The sequence below is a fragment of the Drosophila busckii genome, chromosome 2R, assembly GCF_011750605.1.
Source record: "Drosophila busckii strain San Diego stock center, stock number 13000-0081.31 chromosome 2R, ASM1175060v1, whole genome shotgun sequence".
Taxonomy (NCBI): Eukaryota; Metazoa; Arthropoda; class Insecta; order Diptera; family Drosophilidae; genus Drosophila; species Drosophila busckii.
Genome location: NC_046605.1, coordinates 14,238,267 through 14,251,113, shown reverse-complemented (window position 1 = coordinate 14,251,113; position 12,847 = coordinate 14,238,267). Strand labels below are relative to the sequence as shown.

General features: G+C 35.4%; 2 protein-coding genes across 2 annotated transcripts; both read right to left on the bottom strand.

The window, feature by feature from the left end:
* Positions 1-4,811: 4,811 nt before the first annotated feature.
* On the bottom strand, positions 4,812-5,642 carry LOC108594973 (transcriptional adapter 1). Its single transcript, XM_017980106.1, has one exon. The coding sequence runs from the start codon at positions 5,640-5,642 to the stop codon at positions 4,812-4,814; it is 831 nt and encodes a 276-aa protein (XP_017835595.1).
* A 1,234-nt stretch (positions 5,643-6,876) lies between these two features.
* Positions 6,877-8,042, bottom strand: LOC108595576 (proteasome subunit beta type-5). Its single transcript, XM_017980837.1, has 2 exons — positions 7,837-8,042; positions 6,877-7,780 (listed from the first exon to the last, which is right to left on the bottom strand). Exons 1-2 carry the CDS (start codon positions 7,984-7,986, stop codon positions 6,965-6,967), a joined length of 966 nt encoding a protein of 321 aa, XP_017836326.1. The 5' UTR covers positions 7,987-8,042; the 3' UTR covers positions 6,877-6,964.
* Positions 8,043-12,847: the final 4,805 nt, after the last annotated feature.

Below are 12,847 nucleotides of genomic sequence, written 5' to 3'. Positions count from 1 at the left end.
ATATTTAAGCAGCAGACAAATATTAGAATTGTTAGAAATTATTAATAAATATTCAACATTTAAGTTTTACAAGCATTGATGTAACTATTTCAGATTTATGTGTGCAGAGTCTCAACATCAAATGGGATCAAATTGTAGACTTAATTCATAATTCATACTTAGTTAAGCAGCGACTAATGCAAGTATTTTTAGAAATTATTGCACTCTAAATAAATCAAATGGGATAAATTTTGTAGACTTAATTTTATTTATATTTTTATAATATTTTTATATCATAGAATTTTTTATTCAACCGCATAATCCCCTCAATATTAAGATTTATTTGAATATTTATGTAAGCTAAGTTTATCGGTGATATAGATATATATATTATAGAATATTTAATTCTTTTTATATTTTTATCTCATAGAATATTTTATTCATTTGGAAAGCTTTCCAATGCTTAAAATAATTTATTTTCAATTTATGTACTGTTCAATTTATTTGGTTCGTTGCGTATACGTAATATACACAGCTTTATTATTTGTACAGGGTATTAGCAGCAACGCGCACTCACACATACGCCACTCAGCTGAAACATATTGCATCTCTCTTCCTATTGCTGCCTTTCTCGCTCTCTCACACTCTTTGTCTGTTTCTGTTTCTGTGATGTTTGGCGCATGGTCCAAATGAAGATGCCGCCTTGCCAGCTGCACATCATCCAAGCTGCCAACTCCCAGCTCAACAGTCACGCTTGCTGTCAAACCCTCTCACTCAACTCGAGCACCAGCCCCCCAACCCCCCCTTCACGCACATACGCTTTGCTTGGCTTACACATTGTTCGCTTGGCAAAATCCATTTGCATATTTGCATCCTTATGCCTGCCACTTAACTGCATACGCGCTGCTTGTTACCTAAGAGAGTGAAAGAGATAGCCGCAGAGTGAGAGGGAGAGCGCACTTTGGAGCGTTGCGCGTTGCAAGCGGCGCGGCTTTTAACGACAAAGTGTGAAATTTCATTGAATTTGAGCTCGTTGACAAAAGTGGAATGACAACAACAATAACAAGAACAGCAACAAATATAATAACAGTAACAACTATGCAGGTGTTGTTGCCTTGTTGTTGTTGTTTAAGCAAATTAATTTAAATTATAGTGTGTTGTTAGCGTAGCTGGCTTAGTATGAGTTGAAAATAGAAATGCAGCCAGACAAGCTGATACACTTTGATTGGAGCAACGAAATTATGATTTCTATGATTTGCGGGCAAGTCTGGGGTAAATTCCAATATCAAAAATAAGCTTGATTTGCTGCGGAAATAGAAGTAACTATATAGCAAATTTCGTATCGCTAGCTCTTACACTCGCTGAGTTCTTGGCGCTCATACAGACAGACAGACAGCTAGAAATAGCTCAATCGACACTGTTTGTTTGCTCATTAAGAATATATATCAATCAACTTTTGGATACACTTTGTTATGACAGCTTTCGATGTTCTGTGTGCTGAATTTGAAGCAATTATTCAGTTTAACAACACGCTCGACCTGCATCGAACTTAGAAGCAGCTACATACAAAATTTGGAGTCTGCAGCTTTTATAGTTTCTGAGTTCTTGTTGATCATACAGACAAATGAACGGAAAGCAAACGAAAAAATCTTAAACGATACACTTAACGGTATCTGCTGCGACTTCTTTAATTTGTTACATACACTGGCATAACTTTATGCTACCCTTTAGCATTTTTATAAAATCGCCAAAGTGTATCAAAAATTTATTTTGATGTGAAAAATGCTAATTTGTTGCTTGATAGTCACAATTAATATGCGCTTGTGCATTTTTATTATTATTTAAATTATATGCAAATTCACAAATTGAGCGTAAAGTGCAATAGAGAGAGAGAGAGAGAGTGGGAGGGAGAGAGAGATAGATAGATTGGCAATTTATGCTGTGGTGTCAGCCATAATTGACAATGGCGTTTACTTACTTAATTTGCAGTATGAAATTTAAAAATCTAACTAAAAATTTTAGTAGGCCTTTTGTTAATAATAATAATGATAAACATAAAATTTATTTAGCTTAAACATCAACAACATGCCACACAAATTGACGCCTAGAAACGAAAAACAATTGAATGCAATTATTTTGGCTATAAAAAAGCTAAAAGCACAATGTGGCAGGCATAGGGCGTTGCATGCGGCATATAATGTGATTGGGCGACGCAAGCTTGATCAGCCGCGTGTTGCAGGCAGACAGCAGCAGAAGAAGAAGAAGCAGCGAGTGCCACATGTGGCAGCCAAAGTGACGCCAAAGCAGCAGCAGGCGCTGCAGCAATTTCGCTTTAGCTCGACGCAACAGCAACAAACTCGCATACACTTTGTACTGGACACCAATGTGCTTATACAATATTTATATATTTTGGATGATATACAGCAGTTAAGCGTAGGCAGCGTGCTCTATTTGCCTTATATGGTTATCAAGGAGTTGGACATATTGAAGTGTAGACGCGCCACTGGTCAAGCCGCAAGACGCGCCATTGCGTATTTGACTAACAAACTGCAGCAGCAGCAAAATATGGCAGCGCAATCAGCGCTGGCAGAGGCAGAGCATCTGATCAATGTGGACTGCCCAGATGATAGCATTATCAATTGCTGCTTGCAACTGCAACAGCAGCAGCGGCAACAGTTGCTGCTGCTTACCAACGATAAGAATTTGGCCCTAAAGGCGCTGGCCTCAGCCATAGCCGTGACAAGTTGCCAGCAGCTAATCAAAGTGAGCAGCAATTGGAGCAGCAAACTGCAGCAGCGACGACGTCGCCGCAAACGCCGTTAGTTGTGCTTTATTTTTTAGTTTTGTTGTTTAGCAATTAAATTACAACAAATTGCCATTTAGCTTTTGTTGCTTAAGATTAATTGACAACATGCTGAGATTTTGTGTGTACTTTAATTACAAATGCCATTCAAATGTTAGACACATGGGCAACAATAACTTTTGCTAGCTGCTGCAACATGCGGCAATTTACGAGCAACTTTTGCTCGCTGCTCAACTTTTTCTATAAATCAAAATAATAACTTGTAAGCTGGCAACGGTCTGCGCACACATTTTACTCCACTCTCCATACGCAGTGGTGTCTCTTCTAAGGTTGTCATCGGCAAATGTTGCAGAGCGCAACTTACAAGCAGCCAGCGATAAATTTAATAAATTACAAACCAAATCCGCAAATTTGTTAAATTCTAAAAAAAGGAGCAAAATAAAAAGCTGCCGAAATGACTATAGCAATGTGCTAAGAGCTTTCAAGCCAAAGTGTGTGGGCTTGGGGTGGCGACATTTGCACGGCATTTTGGGCACATGTGAGTTGCCAGCTGCTGCTGCTGCTGCTGCTGCTAAGTGTGTGTGTGTGTGTGTGTGTAGGGCTCTCTCTGTGTGTGCATTTTGTGGGCAAAAGTTTTACTGTAAATTGCTTTTAATCTAATGAACGTCGCCTGAAGAACTCGAATGTGGCACAGATATGCTCGCCCCAAAAACGAAGGTGCAACAACAGTCGACCCACGACACCAAACTCATTTTTCCTGCTCTGTGGTTTCATTAGAAAATGACTCGAGCTAAAGCAAAGAATGCCAGCCCAAGCAGTAAGAGAGGGATGAGGAGAGCTGAAGGGCAGCTCTAGGCTTAAGGGGTTAGAGGTTTGCTGTTTACGCTAAGGCAAGGACCAAATTGCAATTTAGCTTTGGATTTTAAGCAGGCCAACAAATGAGCTGGTTAGAATGTAATAAAAATAGCTAAGAACAGAGTAAAAATGCACCTCAGCCCCAAAGTAAAAACTCAACTTCAAAAATCCACTTTAAAGATTAAACAGACAACACAAGTTTGAGCTTCGAGCTTTGATGAGTAAACTGTACGCAGCGTTATCTTGATTAAGATATGCCCCAACATTAAATATAATTCACAGTAAGCTTAATGACCCATAGGAATTGCTGATATAAAAACGGATAATAGTAATATAAAATGCTTTTGAAATTTGTCATAATAAACTAAAAAATATATACTAACGTATAATTAAATAATTAAAATATATATATTGTGAACAAAAATAAATAAATAAGTAATTATAATTATAATTTTACTTACTTTTAGTTTGATTTTATAAATAAACATAAATGTTGCATACACAAATTATTAAAATATGTAGCATATTTTAAAAGTGTGAATAGAAAATATATAAATATATAACAAACGAATTTTGGCATTTCTTTCATAATGATGAGTAAATATAGTTATAAGAATTCGTAAAAATTAATAGCATATATTTATATATATATATTTCGTTCAAAAATTAAATTTTATTTCAATTTACATAATGCCATATCTATTGGAGTAAATATAACATTTTTCCCTCAACATTTGCTTGGATTGCAGTATGGGCAAAAATTCCGATATAATTTTAAAGCTCGAAGCTTCAAATTTGGCATAAGCATGTGAAATGTTAATATAGAATTTTGTATTTTTTTCTTTTTTTCATTAGGCTACGCCTTCAACCGCTTCTAGGACAGCCAATAAAAAAAACACCACAGATTTTTAAGGTAATGTTGTGAATACCTCGAGGGTATTCAGCTTAACCAGCTGCTTATACAACTTAAAATATGTTTTAACAATTGGATGCAACTATTTCTTTATAAGGAATTTTATTTTTTTCTATATTATTTGAAAAAGTATTGTAACTCAGCCTCAAGTTAACTTAACTGTTCGCTTAAGATAAGAAATTAAATGAACAAGCGACAAGAAATATTAGTGTTTAAATATTAAAAGTACAAAATTTGAATTAACATAAGCTTAGTCTTTTCCTAATGCATCATCATGTTAAGGCGTTCCATGTTTATGGAGTAGATTGCATGAGAGCCTATGAGATTACGATCTCTTAGAGCGTCTTGGCAGTCCCTGAGCGTAATTACAATACGCTCGTTGGGCAGCACTTGCTCGCAGGCGGAAAGCGCGAGAATATCATTATCCAGCTGATGTCGCTGCTGCTCCTTGTCCAGCTCCAGTGGAGCATCGTCCAACTTTTGCCGCGTGACCGTATTTCGTAGCGAAGGATCACGCAGTTGTGCACCCACGTCATAGTAAAAGTTGCCATCGCCGCTTGTTTTATAATGTTTGCGTGACTTGATAATGCCCGCGATTAAGTTCTTGAGCATTTGCCGCACAGCCATAGCAACATACTCGGCCACATTGTCGTCCACCGATGTGAGTCCAATTTCCCAGGCGCCTAGCAGTAAACGTCCCATTATAAAACCCGCATCGGGCAGAAATTTATGCTGCGCACAGTTTGTTTCAACTGGCAGCTGTGCTGTTTGATTCACGCCCATAAAGCAGTGTCCAGTGTTGAATAAATCACTAACATTACTTGAGCTGCTCTTGCGTTTCCGCATGCTGCTGATCGGCCTAAGCACAGTAACTGCTTCGATGCGGTTTATCAGCGCCAACAGCAGCTGATTGTGCAAATGTATTTTATCGGCGGTCAATATTTCTCGAGATGCAGCGTCAAACTCTTCTTTGGTCCAGCGATTGCGGAACCAGTGCGTCATATTTAATCTATAGGTTTCCCAGTTATCGCCCAGGGCCAACGCTAGCGCCTCCTTTGCCACAATCACGTTGTCAGTTGATGATGCACTCATTTTGAAACAAGCTTATTCTGATTAAGAGCCTATAAAATAGCAGCACACGTGTCAAACTATCGCTGGCAATATCGATCTTATCAATGATGCACATTAAGCGTCGATTATTTGTTTACTAACACGATAATATCGCTCATTAATGTTCAGCTCACATTTATACCTCAACGAGATAATTGTTGGTACATGCACTACTCAAAGTTTGTTTTCAGTGTAGCGAAATATTTAATAATACAATATCACTTTCTTAACATGCCAGAGTATTTTACAAAATATTTACATCGTTACTCATAAGTACAAATAAGTATTTATATTAAATATTCGCGGTTACTTTTATTGTCGACAGTAACTTATTCTTGGAGCGAAATAATTTTTTGAACAATATCAAAAAACTATGCCAATTGACAAAATACTTCAGTTTTCTATATGCAAATGTGAGTATTTTATGGTTACTAGTTACTTAAATGCATATGCAATTATTCAACACTAATTACTTGTCAAAATTATTTATAATAAAACGCTTTGAATCGTCATTATTCGAAAAGATGTCAAATTGTCACTTTCTACGCATTTGCGGAATGAAGGCAAAACCATTCAGGAAATTGCTGAAATTACGGAAGTAAGCAAAACTACAGTTTAAAAATTCTTAAAAAATAAAGCTGCATAAGGTAAGACTTTTCATAAATATGTATATTGTAGTTTATTACAAATTGTTTTATTTTAATAGTTGTTGGTTGGTTATTAGGACATGGCTAAGTCCATCATATGCAGCCTTTCACTCATAAGTATATTCTTATTTTGTCAATCGTGATATATTGTTAAATTTTATTTTCTTATTCTAAAGAAAACTGAGCACAATTATCAATTTTTACATATTATTTGTTATTTTTTATTAACTTTGGTTTTTCACCATTGCTTAATATTAGTATCGATGTTTTATTTCCCAAATATCGACTAGTGCTTCACAGCTTTTGTCTTGTGTAGCTCTCCATAAGTTATCGAGAACTTCAATATGTAACAACGTTTCTTTATGCTGGATGACAGTGCATTGCTCGACCAGCTAAACAGGCGACACAAATTGAAAGCAAGTTAACATGCATTGTCGATTAAATTAAACTAAAAATGTATTAAATTTCATTTTGTTTGCTGAAAACAAAGAAATCAAAAATAGACAATAAGGTAAAGGACTCAATACAGACAAATTCAGCTAAATTCTCGTTGGTTTTAAAATTTTAGTTGAATTTATATAATCAAAATTGATGGTTTGACTTTAGAAATTATAATTTCATTTGATTATAGCTCAGACTAATAAACGCAAATTGAATTTAAGGATGCTTGTTTGCCTTCTCTGTGGTCACCGCTTCCATCTGCGCCTGCACCTCATGCTTGCGAAGCTTTAGCTCATTCCACGCCTGCGCTTTGCTGCTGGTGCCGGGTGGCTCAAAGCCCGGCCCAATGGGCGGCGGCGGCTGCATGCCGCAGAACTGATCGTGCAGGTCGTGGCAGTCGGTGTTGGAAATGTTACGCCAGCCCTTGTCTGTGATATGATAGAGCCGCACCATGCCGCCCGAGTAGGCGTCCTTGCTGGTGGCATGATAAATGGCGCGTCTGGCCAAGTCATAGGCCGCCTCGTCTGTCAGATTCCAGCGGTAGCCCGTGTCCAGCACGCCCAGCGCATAGGGCGAGCCACTGCCCACCGAGAAGACGCTGCCATGCGAGCGCATGCCCTCCGAGTCGACATAGATGAGCTTGCTGCCCTCCGCATCGCAGCCGGCCAGCATCATGCCCATGCTCAGGCCCATGCCCTTGTACTCCGTCGTAATGTTGCACATCATGCGAGCAGCTGCGTCCACGCTCATGCGCCGCCTGTAGCGCAGCTCATGCAGGCGACACTCGCGCGCCAGCACGCGGTCCCAGTAGACGCAGTCGGCAGCGCCGCCCGCCAAAGTGCCCAACATATAAGCGTTGAGCTCCACAATCTTGCGCATCGTCTGCGAGCCAATGTACTGGCCCGAAGTGGCGCGTGAGTCCGCGCAGAGAATGACGCCGCCCTGGTACTTGAAGCCCAGTGTGGTGGTGCCATGATCGAACTCCATGCGCAGCTTGCAGTGCTGCAGTATCTTGGGCAAGTTCACCGCCGGCTGCGTGACAAAACTCAAATATAAAATAAAATTTTAGTTGCAGCAGCTTTGCTTACATTTTCAAAAGGTGGCGCCATCAGTGCGTAGGGATTGACAAAGTTGCTGGTGGCAGCAGCAAGTTGCTGCATGTTGCAAGCAGTTTGCAGTGCATCAAAGCGTTGCATAAACGGCAGTTTATCAACGCCGCATATTGCCTCCAAAGCCATAGACAAAAATTTTGATTAATTTAGTAAACCGAAGAATTTTGACAACAAAATGAATTTGTTTTATATTTGTTTTAAATATGAGTCGATTTGGGCATTGTCCGTCTTCATGTCCCGAAATAAATAACTGTTCTTTTTCAGCTCCTGACTTATTTAAAATCAACAAAATATAGAAAATAAAACTCTTTGCTGCATATCTCGAAAATCCTCATAAATAGATACACCAAATTTTAAATACATAATCAGAACACAGATATAAATTTTAAATTAAGAAAATAAATTAGTACTGAAGAATAGCTTTAGCTTTTTAAGCTATATACGGACATGTAATAATATCGTAGAAAAAATTAATACAGAAGCTGTAAATTACTGTTGAGTTTTATTTTGAGCGAAAAATATAAAAATCATTAATAATCATTACTTTGAGTTTTAATTTTTGTGATCAAAAATAATGATTATGGTCTAAACTTTATGAAATTACTCAAAAATAATAATTATCTTTGAAAAATATCTTACGAATTGGAAAATAATTATTACCGTGTAATTTTTATAATATAACTCCCTAATATTAAGAGCTTGGATTTAGCTTCTATGCATATTTTTGTAGCACAATTCATTAAATTAAAAATATATGCGTAAATTAATCATTTTTGTTTGCCGTTATGACTGAAATGCAGCTGCTTAACATATTCAAAACAATAGCAATAAATTATATATATTATACTCGTACATATTGAGGCATTATTAAATATTCCAGAGTTAAAGTTATTCAAGCATACATTATTATTAAAATTATGAATTTAATTATTAACGCTGCGACAAAAAATAGTTTGTAAGCGAAAAACCTTTATTCAACAAATTTGCAGTGATGATATTTTTTTTTGCACAAGCTACAATTCCAGAATATTCAACACTGAGTAGAGCTGGCAGAACATCAATACACAACAATTCATAGTTTCCTTGTTTATTAGTTATAAATATACTAATCTCATAATGTACGAATAATTTATGTCAATCAAAAAAGTTTTTTACAATAAGAAAATAATATACAATTATTATTGTTTGCCCAACCGTTAGTATGAACTTTGTGTTTATTAATTAAAAAGAATTTTCTTGTTTATCTTTGTTAATTTCCAATATTTCACTTAAACTGTGTACGAATAAATGTTGTGCTTACTGTATGTACCATGGATCATTTTGTTATTGTTCTAGATTAAGTTGCCCCAGCGATAACAGAAAGCTTGTTTGCATTAAATAAATAATCAAAAGAATTGACTAAAAAAACATGAATGCTTTTGTTTACTTTATGCATAATGTTTTCTCTTGATCTGCGATGTATCGTATAATTTACTATATCAAGAAAAAGCTAGGGCAAGGCTACAATTTTTATTCTCAACAATTGCATAAAGCCTTGATGTTGACTTAAAAGAGATTAGGCACTAACTAAATATGCAGAAAACTTTTACTGTATACGGCTAATCTAAGTGATTATAAGTTAGACGCTATAAAAATAAGCTTAAAATAAATCGGACCAAGCTAATTGCATGATTTTTTTTTATAGTTACTACTTTAACATAGAAATGTTGAGGACTAACTTAAGTCTTGAAGCTCATACTAACAATATGCATATTGACCAGTGTTGCTCTATCAACTTTTTGACTTATATTTAAGTTTTATTTAATTGAAAAGCACTTGATTTGTTATATTTGAACAATAAAACGTCTAAATACATAAACACTTGAAATATGCAAAAATCGACGCATACTTATAAATAATAAAAGCGCATACAAATGTTTAGCACTGCTATTGTTATTGTTATTCAATTTCTATGCATGTTCGACACTCTTGCTGCTTGACGCCTCACAAATTTATGCAAAAAATTAAAGGCGTGTTATAGTGTAGAACTAAATGTGTTTAAAATGCATTGAGGTGCGCATATTAAATTCTGGGCAGCGGAATTCAATTATTTGTCGATAAAATGCATATTACGTATACGTATACGCAACTGAAATTAACATTAATTGTATGTGCAAACAAAATAGTTTACTACGGCTTGTGCATAAATTGACAAGCGTAATGGAATTAAATCAGAAATTGTGTTGCTCTCAAACAAAATAAAAATAAACGGGCGCCCCAAAAAGTAGGCAATGCAAATTATTTGCATTTATTTGAAGAATTCAAAATATTAGACAAACAATATCGAATGTCTTTTATGCTATAAATATGGCAGTAAAAACATTTTATGCATTTTATAAAGGAAATGAAATGAATGCGCGATACAATAAAATTTATGCGAATATAAAACGAGCAATGAGCGCAGACATGCAAAGCATGTGGGAAATACAATAAAGAACTATTTTTAATATATAACAAATACACGCACACACACATACATACAGTTTAGCTGCTATGCTCATTTGCTGGTTTACAGGCAGGCGCTAAGCGATATGAGCACGCGTCGTTTGAGCCCCCAAGAGAGCAGCAGGCAGCAGTACAAGTGCAACAGTGTGCGTGTGTGTGTGTAAACAGGTAAACTGCAACAAATTTCATACTATTGAGTGGTTTTTGAGTGCATTTGAAATAAATGTTATCAATGAAGTTGCATACTTTATGGCGTAACGTCAACGTTAAACAAACCCCCAGAGTACTCGAAGCCAGCCAGTCAGCCAGGTAGTCAGCCAGGCAGGCATGAAGTAAAACCATATAAAATAAAACGTTTTTAACTTAAGTGCAGTCGAAAAGAGCCACAGCCACACACTCAGACCAAAGCTGTAGCTAAAGCTAAAGCTAAAGCCAAAGCTAAGTCAAGCCACTGCACTAGCATTGAGTGTTTCAATTTGTTTGATGGAAAACCAATTGTAACCCTGACTTGTTTGTGGCCATTTGTCCCCCCCAGTGCCCAAATAAATAAACAACAAACAGCAGCAGCAGCAGCTGCATGCATAAAATAATTTAAATGCTTGGCCATGCGCCATTTAAAGTGGCCCAACATGCATTTGCCAATTTCCGCTTAAAGTTCGCTTTTAATTAAAAATACAATAACAATAACAACAAATAGCAGCAGCAACTACAAATAAATCAAATAGTGCACTAAAATATATTCGAAATGGCTTTGGCCATTCGCTTGTTGATGTGTTTATCGAAAACTGCTGGAATGCGAGTCTCGCTTTATTTGTTCAACAAATGCCACAGCGAACAAAAAACTGCTAGTGAAATTCCATTTTTTTTTTTTGTGTAACAAGAGCGCACTAAAAATGCAACTGAAAAATGACAACGCATTCCTCAAAATGACAGGCAAAATGCAAAAATGCAAAAATGCCGAGCACTCAACAATTTAGCTCAAGTGTCCTTGACCCTCAAAGCTTTAAAGCAAAGTCAGCGACAAATTATGTTCATAAAGTTTTTCGTTAGTTCAGCAGTTCAAATAAATATTTTCCTATTTGAGTAAGTTATTTATTTATATGTTTAATTAAAAACTGCGCTTGGCGCTTTATAAATAAAGACGCTGCCGAATTGATTCACAACTTTCATATTTCATTTACATTTTGTGCTAAAATAAAAATATGCAGCCAAGTGTTTATTATATTTTTGGCGTGTAAGTTATTATTAAAAATTTTATTAAATATTTTAATGTTAAGTTTTAACAAAAAGAGTGCTGCCGAATTAAAAATTGTTGCACAAGCTTGTTATTAAGCTATTTTTGGGATACATTTTTAGCTTGTAATAATCTTATTATTAAACTAAATTAAGCGTCTTGTTTTTTTTCACCACAATTAGCAAAATGTTAAGACGCTAAAGCAACTGGAGACGAGGCAAAGTTCCATGAGCAATGCTAATTCCTATGAGGCTAAGCCAAGGGATAGCGATTTCTATATAATCTAATAATTCTATATAATCAATAATCGGAAATACTTCAAATATATAGAAATCGCTAGCCTTGCGTTTAGCCTCCAAGGAATTAGAAGTCTTATAGATTTACTTATAGACCACTCTATATTGGGGATAATAATCAAATATTGGAGATAACAAACAGAGAATTTTATTTCACTTTATTATCAGTAACTTTATAAGCATAGAAACATTTATTAGCATATTGATTGAGCGATTTATGTGTGGTATGATATATATTTGATATTGATGTACATATAATAATTTGTTTGTAAGTGCATTTTAAATATTTCTTTTTAACCCAAGCTTAAAGTTGCTTGATTAGACCTTTAATAAACTTATTTGATGACTGCTTGTCTTTATTAAACAATTGTAGAGACAATAAGAGAACTTGCATAGTGGTCAAAGAATATTTTCCAAAGCAGTTTAAACGCACAAAGTACTGCCAAACTTATTTTATTGGCTTAAATTTATACATAAAAATTTATACATATAAAATAAAAATAATTTGCGAGTCTTGTAACACATTTTTAGCTTGTACGTTATTGTTTAGAGGTTGCCAGAGCATAAATATAAAGTTTCTTGTTGAAGTTAATTTTGCGCACGCAAGATAAAAATTGTTTGATTAGAGCTTCTTTTAATATACCTATTTGATGACTCTGTCTTTTAATTAATTATTTGTAAAATTAAAAAGAGAATTTGAGAGAATTTTTTAAAAACAGCTTGAGCGAAAAAAGTAATTTTTTTTTATTGGCTTATATTTATACCAAACATAATTAGCTATTTTTGGCTTGTAGCTTAATGTTTAAATAAATATTAGTGATGCAAAAATACCAGAGACCGTGAATTAAGTAATCATTATAAAGTAATTTTAAATGAAAAAATTAACAGAGTTGAGAAAGGAGGACGTGGAAAAATTATAAAAAAAATGTTATCCTTTAGATGTGCTAATAATTAGGCTGTAATCTTACAATTG